We start from the raw sequence: 27,701 nt of genomic DNA, 5'->3' as shown, positions 1-27,701 counted from the left end.
ATAATCTACATTTTGACTACCTTGAACAAGACTAGAAACATAATAAAACATGGGGAAATAAATAATAAAAAGTTGGTTGTCCAATCTGTGTACCCAAATAACATGAGATAATAAAAAAATGTCTAAAGGTAGAGACATGACAACTATACCCCATGTGCAATCTTTGAGTGGATCCTGGGTTTGAAGAAATAGGCTTTAAGAAAATATTACTAGAGGGCTGGGAATATGGCCTAGTAGCAAGAGTGCTTGCTTCGTATACATGAAGCCCTGGGTTCGATTCCCCAGCACCACATATATAGAAAATGGCCAGAAGTGGTATTGTGGCTCAAGTGGCAGAGTGCTAGCCTGGAGCAAAAAGAAGCCAGGGACAGTGCTCAGGCCCTGAGTCCAAGGCCCAGGAATGGCAAAACACACACACACACACACACACACACACACACACACACACACACACACGAAAATATTACTAGAAGTGCAATTGAGATAATCTGAGCATGTGTATTAAGTGAATGTAGGTAACAATACTGTATAAAAATTAATATTTTCTAATTATGATCACCATATTATGTGAATACAGGAGCTTTCTTTTGTACTTAAGAAATAATACATACTGATGAATTTAGGAATAAAGTTTCATGACTACCATCAGTTAAATGTTTAATCAGTTAAATGTTAAATGTTTTGGAAAAATGTTTATATGTATACAGAAGGGGATAAGCATGCTCATTAAGAGACAAGTAGCATTCTAGCGACTCAAGTGTCAGAAATCTAAGATTCATGGTTTGAAGCTAACTACAGCAGAAAAGTCCTTGCAACTCTTATCTCCAACTAACCTGAAAAAAGCCAGAAATACAATTGTGGCTCAAAGGGTAGAGTGCTAGCCCTGAGTGAATAAGGCAAAGGATCTTACCATGGCCCTGAGTTAAAGCCCTAGTATACCCCTTCTTCCCACAAAACCTTTAATCTTTAATTTAGATTAAAAGGTATACAGGTTCTAGAATAGTAGGGAAAAGGAAACTCCTTAGAAAGATTACCACCCTGAGTGAAAGCCCTAGTATACCCCTTCCGCCCACAAAAACCTTTAATCTTTAATTTAGATTAAAAGGTATACAGGTTCTAGAACAGTATGGAAAAGGAAACTCCTTAGAAAGATTACCACACTCACTGGAAAACACTGCATTAGTGGAGAACAGACACAGAAGAGAAATAGGGAGGAATGGAAAAAAAAGCTAACGTTTTAGAAGTACACTTAATCAACCACCAGTTGTCTATCAACCAACCCAAGTGACTTTATCTTTGATAAGTATGTTTTCTGACAGATGAGGATGATAAAATAATGGCACTCAACACCCTAACAACTGAGAAGTAGTGGGGCGAGGCTGCTCTTTGATTTGTATAATCTCAGAGAGCATGTTCCTACTGGCATCCCATAGGGGCATCCAGACACTTAGTACTGTAGTAGCAAAGTCTAGACACTGTTTTCTCTCACTTACCCTACTTATCCATTTGAGAAATTATGAATACACACCTTTACTTAGCAGAGATAACAGATATAAAAACCCAAGCTCTTAAGATAAAAACTCAGTAGGAATAATAACTACTGTAACCACTGTTTTACTGTTATGAAAGTTTATCTGCTGTCCTTTATTTTAACAATTGTAACAATCATTAAGTATCCATTGTAATATCTATTACAAAAATAATTTTTTTTTTTTTTTTTTTGCCAGTCCTGGGCCTTGGACTCAGGGCCTGAGCACTGTCCCTGGCTTCTTTTTGCTCAAGGCTAGCATTCTGCCACTTGAGCCACAGCGCCACTTCTAGCCGTTTTCTGTATATGTGGTGCTGGGGAATTGAACCCAGGGCCTCATGTATACAAGGCAAGCACTCTTGCCACTAGGCCATATCCCAGCCCCTACAAAAATAATTTTTAAAAGCAGACTTTAAAAAAGGTTCAGAGGAAAGCTGAAATTAAAAAGAGAAAAATGCTATGTTTTAGAAAAAAACCTACAGAATTCAGAACAGTTTTAATGAGCTAGTCCAAATGGCACTTAAATTCATGTATTTTTGAAAAAGACAAACTGGCTTACCTTCTTAATTGGTGAGGTGGGTGTCCCTTGACTGGATGACAAAGTAGGTGTTGTAACAGCTACAGGAGCTGCTTGTGTACTACAAGTATTGGCATTAGTTACAGAAGCCACTGGTTTTGTCTTATCTATTAAAAACAAACAAAAAAAACAGAGTCAATATTTTATTTGAATTTGGCTTCAATGACTATCTTTTCCTACTGCTATCTCTTTACACAGTAAATTAGTTTCAATGAGTTTCTAGAAATGTGTCTACTTATATGCCAAAACATATTCTTTTTTTTTTTTTTTTGCCAGTCCTGGGCCTTGGACTCAGGGCCTGAGCACTGTCCCTGGCTTCTTCCCGCTCAAGGCTAGCACTCTGCCACTTGAGCCACAGCGCCGCTTCTGGCCGTTTTCTGTATATGTGATGCTGGGGAATCGAACCTAGGGCCTCGTGTATCCGAGGTAGGCACTCTTGCCGCTAGGCTATATCCCCAGCCCCCCAAACATATTCTTAACAATAAAAAATACAACAAAGCTTCTGAGAATGAACAATATAAACACAAACCAGTTTCTATACTTTTAAAAGGAAGAAAATAGGCTCAGCACAATGGCTCATCCACATCTATCTGTAATCCCAGTAACTGTGAAGGAAGAAACTGAGAGGACTGTAGTTTGAGACCAGCTTGGTGGAAAAATACAATGAAATCCCTGTCTCAACAAATGAGTCAAATGCTGGAGGAACCCACCAATTAAGCAGAAGTTACTGGTAGGTTTCAAAGTCTGGTTGGGGGAAACATGAAAGACTAAGAGATAACTAAAGCAAGAAAGGCTCAAGTGAAACTGACCTTGCTAGCAAGTATGAGACCTATACTTGCCAAAACAAAACTCAGGAAAATGAAATAAAAACAAAAAAATTAAATGTGAATGCATAAAAGCAATGTAATTTAAAAGTTACAATAGGGCTGGGAATATGGCCTAGTGGTAAAATCCTTGCCTTGCATACATGAAGCCTTGGGTTCAATTCCTCAGCATCACTTATATAGAAAAGCCAGAAGTGGTGCTGTGGCTCAAGTGGTAGAATGCTAGCCTTGAGCAAAAAGAAGCCAGGGACAGTGCTCAGGCCCTGAGTTCAAGCCCTAAGACTAGCCAAAAAAAAAAAAAAAAAGCTACAATAGCTACCTATGAAAGTTCCTAATGATATATATTATTGATGATCTAACACTTTGGTTTGGATGGTACTGAGTTCGAACTGAGTACTTTGCAAGTGCTAAGCAGGTGTTTTACTACTTGACTCATGCTTCCATTCCTTTTGGCTTTTAGGTTTTCCCAGATAAGGTCTGTGTTTTTGCCTGGGGCAAAATAATAAAAAAATTCCTACTTCTAGAGAGAAAAATGAAACCATAAAGGCAAAAACCTGGTATTTTCCTGTTACCTCTAAAATTTATAGATAATTTGGAAAAAATGAAAATTTTTATTGTTCCCATTTTCATCTAGTTTGCAAGAGAAAGAATACTGAATATAACGGGCTTGGTAACAATTTATAAAAGACGATTTAATAAAAAGCTATTTTCATTTCAAATAGTTTCCCAAAGAAGTAATTTACAAAAGGTAGAAAAGAAATGGCCTAGCAATTGTCTAATCAAGCTGTAGATCACAGCAAAATAGTTGCTTTTTCAAGTTTGCCACCCAACTAAGTGTGATAAAGCCTTGTTGATATTTAAAACGTAACAGAAGCAGGCACAGTATTTACATGTTGCAACTGTTAGAATGGTCAATTTTCCTAGTATACCTCAGCACATGCAAGAAGAACAAAACGGTAAGTTACAATGCCTCAGAGGAAAAAGTCTAAGAGAAACTAAGCAGAGATATGCATAAATCTCAAAAACTGATATGCACATATCTCAAGCAGGAACTAATACCAGGCAATCTGATGTACTTAGAGAATTATTATTTGTAGAATAGCAGAGTTTTAAAAATGATCCGGTGAGACAGCACAACTTTTCTCATTCCACAATCACATTTCACCCAAAAGGTATCAGGGAATTTACTAGCTACTGATAAAACTGGTTGAAGGTTAAAGTCTCTTGTGTACATTTAAAATGGTTCCTCATTATATGAGTTTATGTATATAAGGGTCTATTAAAAAATGTTGGTTGCAGCACTATTCACCATAACCAAGATATGGAATCAGCCCAGATGACCTTTAATGGACAAATGGATCAAGAAAACAAGGGAGATATAAAGAGCAGAATTTTACTAATCCATTAGAAAGAATGATATTGCACCATTTGCAAAGTAGTAGAAGAACCTGGGGGAAAAAAAACAACCATGTTAAGTGAAGTAAATCAGGCCTAAAGAGAGAAAGGATGCAGTTTTTCTCTCATATGTGGAAACTAGAATTTACAAATATATAATAAGTAAACATTTCTGGTGTTTTTGCAAGTGTCCACAAATGTATTAACCAAAATACGGTAGCCTTAGAAATGCTCACAGTCTGACAAAATAAATACCAAGAAATGGGTACTGGAAAGGGGAGTAAAAGGGGCTCAGGAAAAGGGTGGAGACAAATGGAGAGAGGAAAAGGGGGAAGGATACATTCATAAAATTCAATATTTATCCTATGAAATTAAGAAAATTGAGGAAAGGGAAGAGGGAGAATGATGAAAAAGTGACATTGATCAAAATGAACTGTATTCACAAACTGCTTTGTTGATGGCAACTCCTTTGTATAACTACTTAAAGATAATAAAGGAGAGAGTGAGAGAAGGGGTGAAATTGTTAAAAAAGAAATGCAGTCATTATCTGACTTATGTAACTCTAACCCTTCTGTATACCACCATTATAGTAACAATGAAAAAATAAAAATTAAAAAATAAAATGTTAAAAAAAATCAGACATCTTTGAAGGAAATGCCTGAACTTCCATCTTACATTTTACCACACTGAGTAAAGGACTTGGCATATGAATTAGGAGATCTGGATGCCAATCCTGAGCTTTTTGGGTACGAGTATATATGGTTTGATTTATAATATTATGCTTTAATACATTAAAAACCATGGCCTGTATCTCATGAAAGGCACTGAGTGCGTAACAGTAACTTCAAGTACTTGCAAAAATAAGTGTGTCACTGGGCACTGGGGGCTCACACCTATAATCCAAGCTACTCAGGAGGCTGAGATCTGAGGATCATGGTTCAAAGCCAATGGGATCAGGAGAGTCCATGAGATTCTTATCTCCAATGAACTACCCAGAAAAGGCTGGGAGTGGCACTTTGGCTCAAGTGGTAAAGCACTAGCTTTGAACACAAACAGGCTCAGTGACAGCACCCAGGGACTGAGTTCAAGCCCGAGGACTGGCAAAAAAAAAAAAGTGTCAGTACCAATGACATCACTTCATGTTAGCTTTTGCATTACATAAGGAAATGGCACAAAGGTAAATGATATTAGGTAAATATGTATATTGATTGTATTTAGATTAATACTTCAAGTTTACACAATTATTAAGAGCTAACACTACAATGGAGTAAACAAAAATCTATAAAAACATATAACCAAGAAGAAAAATGAAGAAACTACAACCTTAATAGTAAAAAGGAAAGAAACATAAATCATTATAGTAACTTTTGTAAAATAATTTAGTAGTATCTTTGAAAACAAAATGTATGCATCTTGTGACTAAATGATTCAATTTCTAAGTACATGAGAAAATCTCTTGCATTTAAACAGACAAGTGGTTCATGCTTGTAATCCCAGCTATTCATGAGTGGGTATGGTATCTGCAGGGTGGCTTGCTGTTCAGGGCCAGCCAGGGAAAAGATTTAGTGAGACACTACTTCAACCAGTAAGCTGGGTGTGGTGGTACATGCCTGTTATTCTAGCTATGTAGAAGGCATAAATAGGATTGCTGTGCAGGCCAGTCTAGGCATTTATTTATTATTTATTTATTTATTTATTTATTTTTGCCAGTCCTGGGGCTTGGACTCAGGGACTGAGCACTGTCCCAGGCTTCTTTTTTTTTTGCTCAAGGCTAGCACTCTGCCACTTGAGCCACAGCGCCACTTCTGGCCATTTTCTGTATATGTGGTGCTGGGGAATTGAACCCAGGGCCTCATGTATACAAGGCAAGCACTCTTGCCACTAGGTCATATCCCGAGCCCCAGTCTAGGCTTTTAAAATGTCTATTATACTAGAAAAAACTCAATCAAAGAGGGACAGATGAGAAACGTATTTTGATGAAATATTAAGTAACAGTTACAGGGATAAATTATGTTGAAATACACTCATAGTTGAACCTAAAAATTAAAATTTTTAGTGAAAAGAAACTGACACATTACAATTCCGAGAATATGGAATTAAATATAGAATCAGAATAGCTGTATATTACCAATAAAGACTAGAAGATTAGACAGAAAACTAATGATAATGATGGTGTATTGAAAGGAAGAAAAAAGATTCTACTAAATTTTGGTAAGAGAAAACTTATGGTAAATAACATGAAAATATCAGCAACTATTAAGTTTGAAGTCTTAATAGGAAAAACAGGGACATTTATTACATTATATATATTTCTACACACACACACACACACACACACACACACACACACACACACACACACACCCCTCTCAACATCTTCACAGGAAAGCATCTGACTCAATTCCTACTTATCAGTTCTTAAAGGAAAATCTGGAATGCTGCTGAGACCACCCTTCCTGAGATCTTGGACCCCAGAAAGCAGCAGCAGGAGCATCTTGAATTGCTGAGAAGTTACTCAGAGTCTATCTGTCTCATCTATAGGAGTCGTTTCGTTAAGGGAGTCTCAGAAACCTCCAATTCTTCAAATCTAAAATGTAGGTCAGCAATGATTAGAGGAATAAAAGAGCCTCCAGGTGATTATCAGATATTAAATTCACACGTTCATTATACTCACTAAATGGTTTAGAAGGTGACTGAAAAAGAACCAAATCTATCAGAAAAGCTTAAAAACCAGGCCTGTTCATGTACTACTTAAAAAGAAAAAGGCAACAGAAATTAATTTATCCTTCAAATTTTCACCTGTTTCAGCTTCTGATTCTGAGTCATCTTCCTCATCTTCTTCACTAGAGCAACTAGATTCATCTTTCTTTCCTTCTTCCTCATCATCAACCTTTTCTTGTTCCAGAGATTCAATACGTGAAGCATTTTTCTCTGGCTCAATAATCAGTGTCTCTTTACTGTGAAAGGAAAACAGTATCCAAATGATTTTAAACACACAAAAAAGGTGTAAACAGTTTCCCTCAGGTCTACAAGACCTGTGGCTACTATGTTAACTCATCTGCAACAGTGACAAAATCTGTTTTTCACATTTTACTTACTTTTTAAAGGTCTTCTGTGACTGGTTATTATCCATATTTGCAGTTGACTCAATCAGTGGAGACTTCTTATCCCGTTTTTCACTATGGAGCTTTATGTAAAGTCAAGAAAAGAAAAAGAAGAAAATTAGTCAGTAAAACATACTCTAAAATAACATGAGTTTCTAAACCCTAATCTAAAGACAAATAAATATTTAAATTTTCCTGCCAAGAAAAAAATCTGAGCAAAGCATAAAGACTAGACTATTAAAATGCCAAACTAAGTTGAACTTTTTATAACCTAAGTAAAGGTCCACTATCTAATTAGGATGGCTAACTTTTTTTCCCCCCTCCCATTACTGGAGCTAGAACTCTGGGCCTGGGCACTGTCTTTTGCTCAAAGCTAACACTCTACCACTTGGGCCATAGCAACATTTCCGGCTTTTTTTGTGGTTAATTGGAGATCAGGGTCTCATGAACTTTTCTTCCCAGACTGGCTTCAAACTGCTCCTTAGATCTCAGCCTCCTGAGGCATGAGCCACCAGCACCCAGCTACCTAATGGCATTTTATTTATATATCTGTTTCTTAGTTACTTAAATCCTTATATTTTTGGTATTAGAAGTTTGGGATTTTACAGTTTATACTTTCTAAGTAACTTTGCTTATTAAGTTACAAAAACATGATATTCTTGAGAATGTAAGTATTATAGAAGTATCCATTTTGTGAAAGGAAATAGAAATAAGAATAGGAAATATTAAAGGCTAAATACCATCATTTACCGTCTTCCACTGTTCATTGCTAGATTAATTTAAAATAAAAAAGTATAAGACATCACAGGAGTACTTTTTAACTGTTTGAAATTCAAAGGTATTAAGAGATTTCATTCATATAAGCAAGATTTAGGCTGTCATCAAACATACCAGATTTTGTTTCTTTTGCAACTCTTCTAAATATCCTAAAATGTCTTCATCTGCTACATCAAAGGCTGTTTGGCCCTATGCAGAAAATAAAGAAGGTAGTGATGTTAAAGAGACAATAAATCATAAAACGCTACTAGTAATTCAGAGTGAATATATGGGGAAAAGTTAGGTAGCCTTTTTAATCGAAGTTAGGATCACATTATACATACAATTCCAAAGGCATGTAATGAGTGATCCAAGTGAGAAAGAAGCAGATGAGAACGTTCATTCACTCACCTCGCTTGATTTCTAAAGAATATGAGTCAGTTTTTTAAGATATGCACAGTTGTACAACTTCTACCATAGTCAATTTTAAAACATTTTCATCCACTCAGTTCTCAAGCAGTTACGTTCCCTCCCATTTTCTCATTCGCCCTAGACCTAGGCAATAACTAACCTACGGTGTCTCCATACATTTGCCTACTATGCTGAGCATTTCATCCAAGTGGATTCATATAGCATACACTTCTATCACTTTGAATACTTTAAGGCTCATTCACACTATGGCATAAATAACTTCTTCACACCTCTTTAATTGACAAATACGATTCCACTGAATAACATGAACTTATCTCATCAATAGGTAGACTTTTACTTTTTGCTTATAATAAATAATGTTGCTTCCCACTTGATGTACAAGTTTCTGTGTAAACAATTTTCATTTTCTTGGCTGTACTGCTTACAGAATTGCTAAATCAAGCTTTAATTTTAATAAACTTCCTTCCAGTTCAACACAAGAGTTAAAATACAGTAACAGACTCAGAATTTTGAGACACCTTTAGTCTAGCAATATATATTCATTCAATTTTGTTATATGGTAGTCTTTGTGTAATTCTCAAATGTTTGCAGTGCCATACACTAAACGTAAATTGTCTCCAAGATGATGTTATTATATGTTCAAAAATTTTCTACCTGTGGCTGGGGATATAGCCTAGTGGCAAGAGTGCCTGCCTCGGATACACGAGGCCCTAGGTTCGATTCCCCAGCACCACATATACAGAAAACAGCCAGAAGCGGCGCTGTGGCTCAAGTGGCAGAGTGCTAGCCTTGAGCGGGAAGAAGCCAGGGACAGTGCTCAGGCCCTGAGTCCAAGGCCCAGGACTGGCCAAAAATAAAATAAAATAAAATAATTTTCTACCTGTGGAAAGAATTCATTAACTTCCTTTAAAAAAAGTTATTTATGTATTTGGTGTGGGTACTGGGCCTTACACTCAGGGCCTGGGTGTCAATCCTTAGCTCTCTCACTCAAGGCTGGTGCTCTACCACTTGAGCCACAGCTCCATTTCTAGCTTTTGCTGGTTAACTAGAAATAAGAAGTCTCACAGACTTCTGCCTAAGCTAGCTTGGAATCACAATCTCAGATTTCAGTCTCTTGGGTAGCTAGGATTATAGGAGAGACCCACCGTTGCCTGGTATCACTAACTTCATTTCAGTATTGTTTTATTCACTTACCAATCTCCATGAATGAAATACACACCCAGACCCTGAGAAATTTGAAACTGTACAAGATTTCTGCTGCAGTTAACCAACTGCAATGGAGTTACTTTAATGACAAATGAATTTCCCTTTTTAAAAAGAAATTGCAACACTTTTAATCTTGGATACATTAGTCTACTTTGCAAATAGGAGCTGAAAAAATAAACTCAGTGTGAAATGGGAGCTTGTAAGTTAATTAATAGATTTAGCCACAGTCTTTAAACAATCTATAAGAAAGAACACCAACAGCAACATTATTAACACTACTGGACTATCAACTACCACAGATTATTTTGTCTACTAAGGAAGTTCAAACACTCAAAAAAAGGAGGAAACAACTGAAGATAATACAATGATGAGGGGTGGCTGGGGATATGGCCTAGTGGCAAGATCGCTTGCCTGGTATACATGAAGCCCTGGGTTCAATTCCCCACCACCACATATATAGAAAATGGCCAGAAGTGGCGCTGTGGCTCAAGTGGCAGAGTGCTAGCCTTGAGCAAAAAGAAGCCAGGGACAGTGCTCAGGCCCTGAGTCCAAGCCCCAGGACTGGCCAAAAAAACAAAAACAAAAAAGAAAACAATGATGAGGGGCGAGACTTTAAAAGAAAACAACAACAAAAAAATCTAGGACTGCTTTAAAAGGTCAACTCAATAGACCTATCAATCTATAAATACACTAGAACCATTTTTCTTTGTACATTTATTCTAAATGAACTGCTTTTGTAGATAGTCTCTAGTATAGCTGGTGAGACTAAGTCTATCTAACATGAGACTTGATATTTTGAAGCTTTTCATGATTTGAGAAGCATTTATATGATGTTTATTTGTTTCTTCTTTTACCCTAATTGTAAAAGTTAACTAATTTCTTCACTAAACTGTTTTTCCATCTGTCAAACTTAGAGACTAGAGGTTGAATTTGAACACTTGCAGAACAAAGCTAAAACTACCTTATTTGGGAGCTGAAAAGATTTCAAACAATGAATAGTCAATTAAGGATGGACAAAATACTGTTTTATACAGCTGATAAAATTATAATTATATAATATTTAGTAATAAGATTTTGTTTCTAAAATTAAAACATTTAACTTATATTTAAAGGCCTACCACTTTGTTGACCATCTCCATATCACATAGATTGTCCACTAAAATTCGACAGGCTTCTTCTTTACCCCAGTGAGCTGCAGCATGAAGAGGTGTCCAGCCATCATAATCTTTAATATTAACATCATAGCCGGCCTGTATTAAAAGTCTAAAGAAATTGCAATGAAATAATCATTAAAATCTACAAATTAACAAACATATTCAAACAGCATTCTACCAGTTTAACTAAAAACCTGTAACATTTCTTTAGAGATCAAATTCTCAACCAGTGAATTAACTAGGGACAATAGAAAAATCACTCAGAAAAGGAAGCTCTTAAGTCACTGACAAAAAGAAACCGTTTTAATTAATTCCTAATGATTACATTAAGTCTTTTTGGTTTGGCATAATACTGATTCATGCACTGGTGGCTCACGTCTATAATTCTAGTGACTAAGAAGGCTATTGGAAGCCAGCCCAGGCAGTAAAGTCCATCAGACACTTACCTCCAATTAACTACCAAAAAATCCAGATGTGGAGCTGTGGCTCAAAGTGGTACAGTGTTAGCCTTGAGCAAAAGAGCTCAAGGATAGTGCCCAGGCCCCAAGTTCAAGCTCCATGACTCACCACCACCACCACCACCACCATAAAACCAAAACTGGCTTATAAAAGCTTTTATGAACTTTTATGGTTTTTTCATAGAAATTCTCAAAGAAACAAAGCAATTGTATTCAAAACAAAAAACTTAAACTTATATTAAAAGAAACTTATTTTTTGCATCAGTAAAAACATATAACCATCAACAAGCTAGACAAGGAATAATTTTTAATACAATGCAGAATTGGGTTACTTTCCATTATTATGCCTTTCTGACATCAGCCATTCTGACATCAGACACTATTTAGAAATTATGTTCCCTAGCTTTAATAAACAGTTTCTTACCTTTACTCTGTGGGTACTATAATATTTTCTATTGCTTTACAAAAGTTCTGTTGGTAACTAGCTACATTTATTTTGGACTTGATAACAACATTTGACAAGTTCCATAAAAAGTTTTACATTACAAACAGAGGGGTGACAAGTAAATCAAACACCAATTCTAGAAGGGTTACATTATTGACACTGTATAGAGACTGAGAAAAAAGGCAGGAAATCTGGGAATGGGTTATCTATCTAATTCATTGTCTTTACTGATATGAAGGAATAAAGGAAGGTATCCATATTAGAAACTCAAATTGATTAGAAGGGAGGCAGCAGATTTTATTGTAGGCTAGTCTTATTCCTTTTATATACAGGCCAAAAAGTTATGCAATGGATATTTAATACAATTGGTAACACTTTTGCACAGTGCAAGTTAAAAAATGGACACGTATGTTGTAAAAGAATTTTATTCCAAGGAAATTGGCTTATAAGCACACAGCCTTAGTTAACACTGCTTATGCCTTAATATTGAATACTATCTGTTAGAACTCGAGTACTAGGGCTACTGCAGTAAGAACTGTGTTTTAGACTAATATTTATATTAATAAAATTTATATTAGTAAATAGGTATTAAGCAAAATGAAGCTCTCAGACAGCTACTCAATATAGAAACCTTAAAATTACTCTAATAAATCATTTAGTTCAAAAGATAACATGTAATGTTTGAATGACAAATTCACCTTATGGAAAAAGTTCCGCTGAAGAAAATCAAGAGCAAAAAACAGAAAATTTGAAACGACAAACTTTAGAAAGAAAAGCAGTTATATCCAGCATAGTCTTTTTCTTCCTTCCTGCAAACAGTAATTCCTTTATTAGATGTATGAAAAAATTAACAGTTACTTTAAGACAAAGAATTATGAGATATGGAAAAACTAAAGTAGAAAAAAAACTGTAAAAAAAAATAGTACTAACTTTAATACTTCCGTGTAACCTTTGGCAGCTGCCACATGGAGTGCTGTACCTCCAGATTTTGCATGTCGGACATCATTTATATGACCGCTATTCAACCACTGCCTTGCATCTCTAAGCATTATCCGTTCTTCTTCTTTTCGAGCTGCTTCTATATCTACCCCTGAGAAAACAAAAATAACTATTTACATGTTTTTCTTAAATTAAAAATGGTTTTTATTTCTATGCAGAAAAATTAAATTATGCAAAATATTTCAAGTTTAAACAAAAACCCAAAGTAAAACTGGTTCTAGAAAATGAGCTGCTTATAACTCGTTGATTAAATAAAGAAATGTGGGAATACTGTAGGTATTATTAGTTTTCTCTACTGATCATTTAGTTTTTGTCTCTGTAACTTAAATCTTTATTTTCTTTTTACTTTTCCTGATTACCATTGTTTTTAAGTTTGAACATTTCCCAAAGTATAGCATCCTGGAATTAAAAAAAATAAAGCTCTATTTTTAAAGACAATTATATGTGAGTAACAATCAAATTTGATCTCCTGTTTGAGTTCTCTGAACTCTAGTAAGTACAAATGTTTACTGAGCACTTCAGTTTGGAAGGTCCTATATTCATCTAAAATTTTACAGATATTAAACTCTATCTCCAAATTTCCTTTCTTTTCCCCAAATGGCACATTCTTCATACCACCAGAATTGTTTTTTTTTTAAATAATTTATGTAGATGTTCATTTACCAGACTCAATATTATTTACAAGAACTGTGCTGGGTTGAGATGATCAAAGTAAAAAGAATACAAAAATGAAGAGGGTACCTCTCTGCATTTTGGGGTGGAAATAAATTAGTAAAGATAGTCCTAGAATTCCTAAATGACCTAGTGGTATCTTATCATTTCAACTGATGACTACTTAAAAAACAATACAAATAATGACACATTTATGATCTTTCTACAGAATACCATGAATCAGGACATAATAAGAAGAGCTGCACATTCATGTTCATTGCTGCACTATTCATAATAGTCAAGATATGTAAACAGCCCAGATGCCCCCAACAGATGAGTGGATCTGAAAAATGTGCTACCTATAGACAATGGAATTTTACTTACACAGTCATTAGAAAGAATGTCATTTGCAAGGAAAAGGATAGAATTCGAACAAATCATGTTGAGGTAAACCACGCCTCAGAGAGACAAACCGCACATGTTCTCTCTGTTATAAAGAAGTTAGCTCTAAAATGCACTGGGATATGACAAATTACACAGGAATCTAAATACATACAGTGAGACCAAAAGAGGGTACTCTTAGGAGAGAATCACCAAGGTGCAATACCTAAGTGCCTCTTATTTATATAAAATAAAATAATACTGAAATGAACTCTTAAGATGTGGAAACGTAAGACTTTTTTTCTGATTAGTCTGTCTACTTTATATATGGTATATTCACATGTGTATCTTCAGGAGGGCTGGAAGGGAGGGCACAGAACTTGAGGAAAAAGGGTGGAAAAAAGTGCAGCAGTGGAGCTCACTCGACACTTATAAGTGAACTATATATAACTCCATGGGTAGAAATAGGAGGGAGGGACTGGGAGAGAATGTGGGAACAGACAACAATGAACAATACTAATTACCTGACTCATGTAGATGTAACCCCTCTGTAAATCACCTCTATAATAAAAATAAAGTAAATTTAAAAATAAAGTATAATTAAAAAGATAAATATCTTTGTAAAACACAGGGAAGGAGTGCATCAGAAGTACAGACATTGAATGTAGGGCCTCAATGTGTCTTAAATTGTGTTTGGACTCTGAATATGGAGTTCTCAAGGAACTTTGATATTCATTACATTGTGTAGTATGACTTTCTCCCCTTCTTTCCCTCTCAAAATTAGTGAATGAATATCCTTTCTGCAATCACATGGACAGTGATACTTTCTCTATTCATACTTCAAACAATCTCTTGGGTAAAGTCAGAAACAGTATCTAAAATATATAAATTGGATTAATGATTTTTTTTTGTTTGCCAGTCCTGGGCCTTGAACTCAGAGCCTGGGTGGGCACTGTCCCTGAGCTTCTTTTGCTCAAGGCTGGCAACTCTACCACTTGAGCCACAGTGGCACTTGTGGCTTTTTCTGTTTATGTAGTACCGAGGAATTGAACCCACGGCTTTATTCATTCTAGGCAAGTACTCTACCACTAAGCCACATTCCCAGCCACAATTAGTACCTTAAAACAGTCCATTGTATAGTGGTGGTTTGATTAAGACTTCCTGTAGTGACACCCAACTTGAGAATTTTTATGAATACATCCTACCATGTACATTTTCTTTTTATAAGTACTTCCTAGATTTCTCTAATCCCCTTTATGACTAGTATTTGGAGACTAAGGAAATATCACTGCCTAAAGTCTTGAGGATCAACGAAACTATTGTAGTACATTCCTGAAAGCTAGAATTACAGGCCAATATCACTGTGCCCAGGTGTATTTTACAGATAATTTTATAAAAATACAGTTACATACTGTTTATAGTGAAGAAACCAATGGTACTATATTCTGCAGAATTCTGCAAACATCAAAGTCAATATAAAAAAATTCCTAAGATAAATTATACTTATCATTCATCTATAAGTGACATCTCCCAAATCTAAACTTCCATCTCTCAGCTCTTTCGAATTCATATATTTAACCACTTGAATGTCAAAGCAATCTCAAATGACCCACTGATACTTCCCCAAAACATGCTCTTTTCAGAATCTTCACAGCTTAGATACAAACTCCATCTACTCAGTTCCTCATACAAAAACCTTAGTCTTTTTCATACATCTTTTGTCTAACTAATTACTCACTAATCATTTTTTTTTTTTTTTTTGGCCAGTCCTGGGCCTTGGACTCAGGGCCTGAGCACTGTCCCTGGCTTCCCGCTCAAGGCTAGCACTCTGCCACTTGAGCCACAGTGCCGCTTCTGGCCGTTTTCTGTATATGTGGTGCTGGGGAATCGAACCTAGGGCCTCGTGTATCCAAGGCAGGCACTCTTGCCACTAGGCTATATCCCCAGCCCCTCACTAATCATTTTGATCAAACTTTTAAAATGCACCCATAATCTAACCTCTTATCATCACTTAGGCTACTATGATTCCAGTCTAATCCGATCCTGACTAGATTATCACAATTATTTTCTAACCTATTTTATTTCTACCTTACTACAATCAATTCTGAATACAACAACCAGAGACTCTTTTCAATACTATTCATGTTAGTCATCTGCCTCAATGCCTGCAATGATTAACTAGTTCACTTGGATTGATGACTTACAGAGTGCTTTATATATTATGGCTTCCTGGCACTTCTATAACCTCCTTTTCCTAGCAATCTCTTCCTCTGCTTTTTTGCTTCATTCATGCTAGTCTACTTACATACCAGGTACCCTTCCATCCTTATATTGATTACTCCCTCTATCTGGAATGTTCTTTTTCCAAATCAACACGACTCAGTTCCTCTCCACATGCAGATCTCAGTTAAATGGTCTCTTGTCAAGTGGCCTTCGTGACTACTGTACTTAAATTTGTAGTGTTCCACATCCATACTGTGTACTTTCTATCTCCATTCCTAATTGAAACTCTTACTTCCAAATAATTTTATGACTGATCCCACTGTTTGTGTTATTTCTTTCAGTTTAACAAATATCAAACAGATACAATGTTGAAAAATTTTTTCAAACAGATTCACACTGTATGTATTCTTTTAGTAAGCTGGAATGCTCATCCTTGAAGTCAATATTTACTTATAAAGGAAAGTCAAAGTATCACATTCTAAGTGGTATACGTTGTTTTTTTCATTTAGGTTACTTTTTATATTACCTTGCCGATTAACTTCATTTTGAAGTAGCTCTTCCATTGCCTCCTCCTCTGCAATATCTAAAGGTGTGTCTCCTTCACTGTTGACAGCCCCTACATGTGCTCCTTGACCAATCAAAAATCTGCATAACACAAGAAAGATAGTTAAGCAAACATACTATCATTGAAATTTTTAAAAATGCATTTAATAAAGAAAAGTTCCTACACTGGAACAGTAAACAGAGACCAATAATAAATATGTACATTTAAAAAATTACTACAGGACTATGTAGTTTAATATTGCGATGGTTCCAATGTAATTGGCTTTACTGTGTCTTACATTTATGTAACTACAAAACAATTTTAAGGACATAAGCTACTGATTCCTCAAACCTTCCAAAGCAATCCAGATGCAATTAGTTCTTGTCATTGTATGAAATGTGTACCTCCTGGAATAATTTATTACTACTGCCAGTATCAAATATTGGTTTTAAAAACCTGAAATTGTGTTGAGCTCAACTATGCAAGACCCATGTCAAATCTCAGCTTTAAAAAACCCAAAACAGTAATAAGCTCCATCATGCAAAAAAAAAAAAAGTGAATTTCTCAATGATCTAGTCTTGCCTTCATATTTAATCTCATTCTTGTTTTATTTACTGTTTTAGATAAAACCATGTTCTATTGGTAACCCTGATTTTTCTCTTCAATATACAAATAATGGGTCTATTTCTCTATGTCCCTAATCAATTTAATTCTTGTGCATTTTAAAACCAATGTAAAATATTCTCATAAAAAGGAGAAACTACAAGTATACAAAAAGGAATTCCCATTTTGTGTCTCTTTCTACTCTAATACCCTTTCCCCAGAGATAATGAGTATCAACATATAGCAAAAATCTTCAAGTAGGGCTGGGAATATGGCCTAGTGGCAAGAGTGCTTGCCTTGTATACATGAAGCCCTGGGTTCGATTCCTCAGCACCACATATATAGAAAAAAGCCCGAAGTGGCACTGTGGCTCAAGAAGTAGAGTGCTAGCCTTGAGCAAAAAGAAGCCAGGGACAGTGCTCAGGCCCTGAGTCCATGCCCCAGGACTGGCAACAAAAACAAAACAAAACAAAAAATCTTCAAGTACTTTGTTATGCATTTATGTGTATGTATCAACCTATAGTCACTTTTGTAGAAACAAAATAAACCTGAATGCATCTCTTTACTCCTAACAGCAAAAAATATCCTACAGTATATAGTTGGGTCATATTTCCATTGATTATCACCATGCTAGACATGTTCTCAAGTGAATGCTTAGTATTATCAGTTATTTTCACAAATTATTCATTATTTTCATTGTATCTTAAAAATTTCTCAATGTGACTGCTATAAAGTATCTTGTTTCTTTTTTTTTCTCAGACAGAGGGCTGAAAATATTTACTGATACTTGTATTTTTCCTTTTATGAACTGTATATTTTTATTTTTTGTCTAAATTTCTAACTGGTTCATTAATTCAACAAATACTGATGATGTTACATGCCAGGAACACAGTAATAGACATAGACTTCCTGCTCAAGTTTATAGTCTAGTTAGTGAATCAGATTATGCATAAAATGTAAACATATAAATATTATGACAAAAAATTATGTAGCATATAGGAATAAATATAGCTTGAGTATATTATATCCAAAAATCCTTGGGACAATAAAATGTATTTCAGATTTCAGATCTTGTGAGTGAGAAATCTGTAATATTTGCATATACACATGAGTTATCAGCATAGGGAGGAAACCTATGTCGGAATACAAAATTTATATTTCATATACATCTTGCATACATAGATTAAAAATCATTGTATGCAATATCTTTAGTGTACTTGTGTTTTAACTGAGAGCTGGCATATTAAGTTAGGTATTCAATTTTTCCTTTTGTTTTCAGTTTTAAAAACTGCTATACAAACAATAGTATTTCCATAAATTCTGCAAGTAAATGAGTCGGAAGCAGCAAAATAAGATAATGAAACAAGAAACTATGCTGCACTTCAAGATAATATGCAATGGTTCTCCTAGGCCAAGTCCAGATCAAACAACTATGGGTACTTTTATTTTGTTTAGATATTAGAAATCATGCAAAAGAGATACAATTTTAAGGAAGTATCAGGCCAAAGCCAAACAGACAATCCAAATTTATATAAACAGGAAGGATGCTAAGAGAAACCAACTAGAGTAAAGCACTAAAAATTCTACCAAGAAGCAGAACTTGAGGGTTAGGGTTGTGGATCAAGAGACCAGACATAGCTTAGTGGTCCAGGTCATTACTTGCAAATATTTAAATTCTGTTTTAGCACAAAATCAAGTATCACCGTGTCCATTTTGTAGACAGGAATAAGTTTTGAGAAATTGCTGGTGACTGTTTTGCCCAAATTTTGCTCTCTAATTTGCATTACAGTTAAGCCTGATTCTACCATGCACTCCAATTTAAGGGCTGCACATAATAAAGCTCTTCTTGGTTTCCAGTAGATTCAGATGCCACTAACCTTCTAGTTCCTGTCACCTCTCAGTGTGTACATCCCAAACACTGAGTTCTACTGCAGCAGAAGGAAAACAAGCAATTACAAAACTTTGAGAAGAGTTCATTTTGGTATGTCAGACTTACATGTGGCTAAATCAATTCCCTTCATATTGTATTATTTAAACAATTTATTGTTAATTTTTTATTAATAGTGTTTTTACTTTTGGATTTCATATATTCTAATACTATATAAATATCAATGGAAAACATTTTCATTTGAATGCATCTGAGATGAATTATTCAATGATTACAAAAATCTGAATTAATAGTATAATCCAAACAAAAAGTTCTAACCCGAGACCTTTGAAAGTTTTTCTAAAATTAGCAGTTCTTTTCTTTCAGCACTTGATACATTGTGCCTCCAAAATTTCCAGTAATGACTCTGCTGTCATTAAACTGTTTCTCCTTAACTGCTTTCAAGATAGCTTTCCTTTGTCTTTAATATTTGGAACTTTACACAGGATATGCCTTCATTGTATTATCCTATTTGGAGTTTACTAAACTGCTTTAACTTTGAGGTTTACTTATTTTGCCACATTTGGAATGGTTATTTTCTAAATCCCTGTATTACTTTAATGTTCCCTCCCATTATTTAGATAAAAGCTGGAACTTGTAAGTATCAGTGGCACTTCTAGGTTATTAGCTTCTGTGGCTCCAAATGTACAATACATTGCTATCTTGGATTAAAAGAAAAGGGAAGAGACTACACAGTGTCATTCTTTAGGTCTTGAGACTCCCAGCTGCTCTATCTTCTCTCTAGCTATATTTCCAACATCTTAAAGTCATAATTCCATCGTTACTCTAAAATTAATTATACCCATAACAAAACTGAAGCTAACATTTGTGAAAGAAAGAGTCTATTAAACTGGGCAAGGCTATGGGTGTGGCAAGTGGTACAGCACCTAGTAAGAGTGAAGTACTTAATTAAACTACAGTCCTCCCCAAAACAAGAGAGTAAAAGAGGGCAGATGACTGCAAATCTAGCTTGCCATTTGTAAAAATAAAAACCAGGATTACAGGTGTGCATCACCATGCACATGTATCATATACAATTGTTTCATGCTCTCTATATTCGAAAGCTTTCTCCCTACAAAACTATAGCTTCTACAAAGCTTATTCAAGAATCTATTCAGTTGTGATCAAGAAAAGTTTGCTTGGTTAACCAAAAGACTGATTAAAATTGGGAACCATTAGCCGGGCACTATTTGGGTGCTGGTGGTTCAAGCATGTAATCCTAGCTACTTAGAAGGCTGACATCTAAGGACTGGGATTCAAAGTCAGCCTAGGCAGAAAAATCCCAGTTACTTCCAATTAACCACTCAAAACCCAGAAGTGGCACTGTGGCTCAAAGTGGTAGAATACTAGCCTTGAGCACAAACGCTCAGTGACAGTGCCCAAGCCCTTGAGTTCAGGCTCCACAACTGACCCCCCAAAAATTTAAAAAACTAAAAAAGGGAATCATAAAACATAATACATATATGTAAACAGCCCATTTACTTAACGTAAGAGCCATTTTGCCAATTTTTTAGTCAGTGAAGAAAGGAATTTTAGTTAGGATCATGTCTCCAAATGTCTAAAATACATGCTGCCTTTCTTACATAAACAGAATCATAGTACTTTAAGAATAAAGTGTCCAAAGGAAAGTATATATAATTTTGGATTCTTTTCCTTTTAATCTTTCAGTTGTCTCATCCACATATAATTACATACTTTTAGAAATCCTTGCCTTTGGGTCTTTCCAAAGTATTCAACTTATTATAGCAAAAGAAAAGAAACTGCATCATTTACTTGTTTGGGGATACGCAACTGTATTTTGTAATGCTGACAAGCATTAACAAGGCATATATAACTAACACATGGAAAGCTTGCATTCCAACTCAACAGGTAAAAATAGAAGTGAATTTAGGAATATAGTACAGTTTACACGTTTTAACAAAGAAATAATAAATACAAGTTAATATACAGTGAAGGCCATTTTCAATATTATGGATGATGAAACATAGGCACTGAGAAGCTCACAAGAGAAAAAAACTAAAATACAGAACTGGCTTACTCTGCAATATCGAGATATCCACAGGAAGCAGCTGCATGTAGTGGTATCCAGCCTTCATTATCAGGCTGATTAATATTTGCTCCATTTTCTACCAAAAACTTGACCATGTCAACATTGTCATCAATGCAAGCCTAAAAACAAAACATGAAGCATAACTGTAAAAACTTTGAGTCAGCAGTCCAAAATAATGCATGATAAAATTCTCACTTCGTAGATTTTATAACATATACACTTTCTGTAAATCTTCAGCTACTAGGCTGTAAAACCAAAGTCTTTTCTTTGATGTTTCTTTACAGCAACCCAATTACAAAATACAAAATACATTAACATGAAAATAATCAAAATATTATAATTACATGCCAATAATATTCTATAGCAATAATTCCTAAAATGTAATGGAGGATGGGTTCGTGATCCTTTCAGGGTGTAAATAAAACTTTCAAAATAACACTAAGATGTTATTTCCACTTTTTTCTTCTTTGCATGTGAAGATGCAAAAGCAATAGTGATAAAATTGCATGTGCTTATTAGCACAAATCAAAGCAGCGGCAACAAACCAAAGCAACCACTCTTATCTAGTCATTGTATTGACCAATACACACTCACAGTGTACTATTTCCCTTTTCCCTCTTCCCTCTACTAGTCTTGGGACTTGAACTCAGGGGTCTCTTGCTTGCTCAGCTTGCTTGTTCACAGTTGGTGTCTGGCCCTATATTATGCTGATTGGCTGGACATGAAATCTTGGACTTTTCTGCCATACTGGTTCTACACTGAGCTCCTCCAGGACTTAGCCTCCTTGAAAAGCTACAATTACAGGCATGAGTAATTGGTACCAGCTAATATAAATGTAAAGCTGTTGTTATTTATTAATATCTTTGATAAAACAATGACAATTATGACAAGCTTAACTCTTGAATACATGTCTTCTTTTTGAACACGTCTTATTAATAATTATGTAATAAGGTAAGGAAATCACATTAAAGCACTTATCCTGAAAATGATAGTTGTCTTCAGAAAAGTGTTAGTGCAAATGAATTGGAAATTATATTAGTTTTCCATTAAACTAATTTTTCTTCAATGAGAAACTATGATGAGTATAACTTTGATTCTTGGCAGAAATTTTCTGGAAAATGTGCAAAATGAATCTGTTACTTCAAGAAAAGCAACAGCAATACACACAGCATGCAATTCATAGTGTATGTTACCAAATGAGAAAACAAACTTTGTAGAGAAAACTGGCCATTTTGATTTAAAAAGCATTCTTCAGGTACTACAGGAAAAGCATTATTTTAAGTGAGTAAATATTTTATTCCCTCAGTCTTAACCTGTAAGGCTACACATTACTATATACAATCTTTAGAAACTACAACTCATTGCAATTTTCAATACTTGAAAGTACAAAAAAAAAGTCCTGATAAAATTTTCTAAATCATGGTCCTAATAAGAAAGTTAAAAATATTTGCTTTGTGTTAAGCAGTAGGATAGGTACTTTAGTGTATGTGTATGTGGTATGATTCTTACAAAAATTTAAGGTTTTCTATAAAGACTTCATTCTTCTCTATCAAGTGCTATAATCACTAGGCTCCAGCTACTGTAAGCAAGTTTCTATTTTTTGACCAGGTATCTCGGGGCTTTTGTTCTTGCTATTCTATCCAGAATGCCTGTCCATCTATCTATCCAAATACTTCTTGTATTGGCGGGTAAACTAAAGGACCTCATACTTGCTAGGCAAGTGCTCTACCGTTTGAGCTACTCCACCTTTTAAAGTATTTGTTACTACTCTGTTACATTAAAAACACTAGTATCTGGAAGCAGTACTGTTGCCTTGAGTAAAACAGTTCAGGGGCAGTGCTCAGGCCCTGAGTTCAGACTCCGTGACAGACAAACACACACACACACACAAATCCATGATAATCTTTTTATTTATCTATTTATATCTATCATGGCCAGCACCTGAGATGTAACACCTACAACAGAGCCCGACAGAGAAAATTATTTACAAATATCTATTTTTTTAAATTTAACAATCAGTTATAGACTATACTTTTTAGTTTGGGTACCTTTATTCGTTTTCACCTGTGGAATACATACTTCACAATATTAGCCAATAAAAATGCTTCCTCCCATCCTTCAAGGTCTACCATAAAGGTTATCTTATTCAATTTAGTTATCTTATCCAATATTAGTAATACCAATGCTTGGACCTAACAAGGCAGCCAATATTTAACATTATGCCATGGCCATCTACATATAAATCTTAATGTTTTCAATTTAAAAAGTTCTTTATGGGGGCTGGGGATATGGCCTAGTGGCAAGAGTGCTTGCCTTGTATACATGAAGCCCTGGGTTCAATTCCCCAGCACCACATATACAGATAATGGCCAGACATGGTGCTGTGGCTCAAGTGGCAGAGTGCTAGCCTTGAGCAAAAAGAAGCCAGGGACAGTGCTCAGGCCCTGAGTCCAAGCCCCAGGACTGGCCAAGAAAAAAAAAAAGTTCTTTATGGATGAAGGCGTAATTCCGTGGTACAGTATGTGCCTAGCATGCACAGGCCCTCAACAGCTAGGTGAGTAGGAAAACCCCAAACAAAGGGCAAACCTCACAATGTAACTATTTACTGAAAATGTACTTTCAGGAATACAATATAACTGGTTCATACACATCCAATGAAATAAGAGTACAATTCCAGACGAATTCTGCTTACTCTTTAAGAGGACTGCTAGATTTGGCACTATTCATTACTGTTATACAATAACTTTATTCAGATAAAATCCATATATATTACTTGTCTAGGAATCTATGAGCCACATAGAAAAGCATTTGGTTTATGTTTATGGTTTATCGCAGTTTAAAAAGGTGGGTTGAAATCGACTCAAGAAGCCTTATAGCTTCCCAATTGATATATTATTTTGAGGGTTTGTCCAAAAGGCAAGCAGCTTTTCATCTAATTTGGGTGAAATGGGGCCAAAAAAAGCTATTCAGCTGGTTTCTTATCTATGGTAAGTACATAACCTATACATGCTAGAAGTACCTGGGCTGAAGACTGTCCTTTTTGATTGCTTTAAAAGTGGTTGTAACACACCTGATTAGTACACATTGATTTACATTCTCTTAGTTCAAAGCCAAGAGATACTTGTGGAAAAATTGTTGTGCTACCCAGTTTATATTTATATATATGCCAGTCCTTGAACTCAAGACCTGAGCACTATCTCTGGCTTCTTTTTGCACAAGGCTAGCACTCTACCACTTGAGCCACAGCACCACTTCTGACTTTTTCTATTTATGTGGTACTGAGGAATTGAACCCAGGGCTTTATGTATGTGAGGCAAGCACTCTACCACTGGGCCACATTCCCAGTCCTCAGTTAAATATTTTTAAAAATCAAGCTTATTAACAATCTAGAAAGAAACTGGCAGTGATGGTACATTGTGATAATCCTAGATGCTTAGGAAACAAAGATCAGGAAGAACCTGGTTCCAGGCCAAGATAAGCAAAAAGTTAGCAAGAAACACACCAAATATAATGATGCACTTCTTCTTCTGTTCTTTATTTTTTGGTTGGTAATGGCTTGAACTCAGGGCCAGAGTGCTATCTCTGAGTTCTTTTTGTCAAGACTAGTGTGCTCCAACATTTTGAGGCTCAGTTCCACTTCTGGTTTTCTGGTGGTTAATTGGAGGTAAGAGTCTCAAGTGACTTTTCTGCTTTCGCAGGCTTTGAACCACAATCCTCAGATCTCAGGCTCCGGAATAATTAGGATTACAAGTGTGAGCTGCTAGTGCCTGGCTAATGATACACATCTAATCCCAACTACACAGAAGGATGGACAGAAAGACTGTAATCCCAAACTTAAGTGTTCAAAATATACAAGCCCCATTTGAAAAGCTACTAAAAGCAAAATAGGTCTAGGGATGTGGCTGAAGTGGTACAGCAAGGTCTGAGTTCAAACTCGACTACTCAGTCCCATCTTAGCAAAATAAAAAAAAATCTATAGTGACTGAGAATAATAAAGATGAATGTATCAGGGGCTGGGAATATGGCCTAGTGGTAAAGTGCTCGCCTCGTATACATGAAGCCCTGGGTTTGATTCCTTAGCACCACATATATACTACATATATAGAAAACAGCCAGAGGTGGCGCTGTGGCTCAAGTGGCAGAGTGCTAGCCTTGAGCATGAAGAAGCCAGCGACAGTGCGCAAGCCCTGAGTTCAAGCCCCAGGACTGGCAAAAAAAAAAAAAGATGAGTATGTCATAAGAAGTAATTCAAACAGACTTCGCTATAGATAGAAAACTGTTTTCAGAAACCTATCTTTTTAAAACAGGCATAAAACTAGAGCTTTAACATAGACAGAAAAAAACCTAAAAGAAATATAAATTGAGGGCTGCAAATATGACCTAGAAGGTAGAGTGCTTGTCTTGCATATATGAAGCCCTGAGTTCAATTCCTCAGCACCACATAAACAGAAAAGGCCAGAAGTGGTGTTGTAGCTCAAGTCGTTAAGAGTTCTAGCCTTAAGCAAAAAGAAGCCAGGAAAAGTGCTCGGGCCCTGAGCTCAAACCCCAGCACTGGCAAAACAAAAACAAACAAAATAAGAAATATAAGTTTTAGAAAAAAAATTAGGTCAATATAGCATACATTTGTAATCCCAGCATTTGGAAAGTGAAAGAGAGACTCTCAAAGCTAGAAAACAATAAAAACAGAAACTCACCAGTTTTAAACCATCAAAGCCTCTGTATTACATTCAGAAAAATAAATTACCTTCAGGGATGAAAAGACGTTAACAACAACACAAATAAATGAGGGCAGAAACATAGAGCATTACTGAAGAGTCAGACACAAAAGAGCTAAAGGGTTGGCTGTTTCCATCTACGAAAAAGTAGCTTGGGGCTTACTAATAAGATATAATGACTAGTAGGGTGCTATTGGCCAGATTCCGAGTTGAAACCCCAGGACGGACACACACACACACACACACACACACACACACACACACACACACACACACACACACACACACACACACACACACACACACACACAAGATATAATGACGAGTAAGGTGCTACTGGCCAGATCCCGAGTTGAAACCCCAGGACACACACAGACACACCCCTGAGTAGGCGATATAAGAGCAAAGCATAAATGAGTTGCACCTGCCCACCCCCTTTCACAAATGAAATCTTTGCTTAAATGTCAGCTTTTTGGTAAGACTTTTCCAAATCACCATATTCAAATTACAAACCTTTCCTGCCTATTTTAAATACACAAACATACATGTGCATGAGTGCTTTTATTTGTTTACCATCTATTTTTTCAACTCTTGTCCTGACGGCATAAAGAGGACAGTAATTGTGCTGTAATCCCAGTACAATCCCTCAATCCCTTATATACAATGGTTAGCATGTGGCAGGTACAGTGAATGGATGTAGGAAGCATCAAAAATTCAGATTATATAGACTAAAGAAATCACACATGCAGGAAAAAGACAGAGCCAGGATTCTAACACAAACGGCTCAGATTCCAAAAACCAAGCTCTTTCCACACTTAATATACTGAATTCCTACATATACTCCTAGTACATCCCACTTTTCATGTATTAACAAGCTATACAAGAAGATACAACACATCACACCCACGTAAGTATTTTTCATTCAACTAAAACCAACTGTTCTACCTACAACAAAAGCAAAAAAGTTTTTAAATAACATTTCCTTAAGAAAATCACAAAGTTTCTATTAATAAAGCACTATACATATAAAATAAACATAGACAAACAAAAATATTAATAATTATATAACTTTTGGCTCCAGGTTATTTTAGCTCTACTACAAATTTTGTGGCTATGGACAAGTAATGTAAATCATTTTGGCCTTCTATGTCTTTATATTTCAAGTTGAGGGAAGTTACAAGTTCAAATATTACCAAAACTGCCATTTCGTTGACATCCTTTTATGTTCATTCCTTTTTCTCTTTGTAACAAGTTATAAGCATCTCAACAGCATGGTTGGAAAATGCCTAGACCCTATCTAACACATAAGTGATATCAACTTTAAGTGTATATTGCTTGAGAAAAGAATTTGTATTTTTCATGAGAGAGTAATTAAAGGAAGAAAAGTTAAAGAGATTTAAGAGCCAAAGTCATACATAGTGACAAAAGAACTGTAAAATTCTATTGTAGTGCTAGTTTATTAAATGGTATTTGAGTGACTTAACGATTCATTTTATTGTGCTATTTATAAGCACAATACATTTTCCTTAAGAAAAAGGGTTGAGTAAATCTAGTCTTTTTTCCCCTTCAATGTGCTTAATTCCCTCATGCTCTGGAAGAGTATCCTAATGTGTTATGTGGATATGGTTATATAAACAAAGTCAACAAGAAATGGGTTCTTTACAAAAGGATATAATATGATCTATTAGCATTGGGCTCAATTCATCATTAGTGGAGAGTAAAAGCATTT

The 27,701-nt window shown here is 35.5% G+C and overlaps 1 protein-coding gene across 3 annotated transcripts in view; it reads right to left on the bottom strand.

The window, feature by feature from the left end:
• Positions 1–27,701, bottom strand: part of Ppp1r12a (protein phosphatase 1 regulatory subunit 12A) — a 102,254-nt gene that overhangs the window by 30,889 nt on the left and 43,664 nt on the right. For all 3 annotated transcript variants that reach the window (XM_048359054.1, XM_048359046.1, XM_048359061.1), the window contains exons 2-9: positions 21,246–21,376; positions 16,660–16,778; positions 12,810–12,969; positions 10,941–11,085; positions 8,320–8,394; positions 7,423–7,511; positions 7,124–7,281; positions 2,088–2,212 (exon numbers count right to left, since the gene is read on the bottom strand). In XM_048359054.1, coding sequence (XP_048215011.1) covers positions 2,088–2,212; positions 7,124–7,281; positions 7,423–7,511; positions 8,320–8,394; positions 10,941–11,085; positions 12,810–12,969; positions 16,660–16,778; positions 21,246–21,376 — 1,002 coding nt within the window. The remainder of the gene's footprint in view (positions 1–2,087; positions 2,213–7,123; positions 7,282–7,422; positions 7,512–8,319; positions 8,395–10,940; positions 11,086–12,809; positions 12,970–16,659; positions 16,779–21,245; positions 21,377–27,701) is intronic.

This window comes from Perognathus longimembris, chromosome 1 (assembly GCF_023159225.1).
Source record: "Perognathus longimembris pacificus isolate PPM17 chromosome 1, ASM2315922v1, whole genome shotgun sequence".
Lineage (NCBI taxonomy): Eukaryota > Metazoa > Chordata > Mammalia > Rodentia > Heteromyidae > Perognathus > Perognathus longimembris.
Note: the sequence above shows the minus strand (reverse complement) of the source record. Positions and strands in the feature narration are given on the sequence as shown.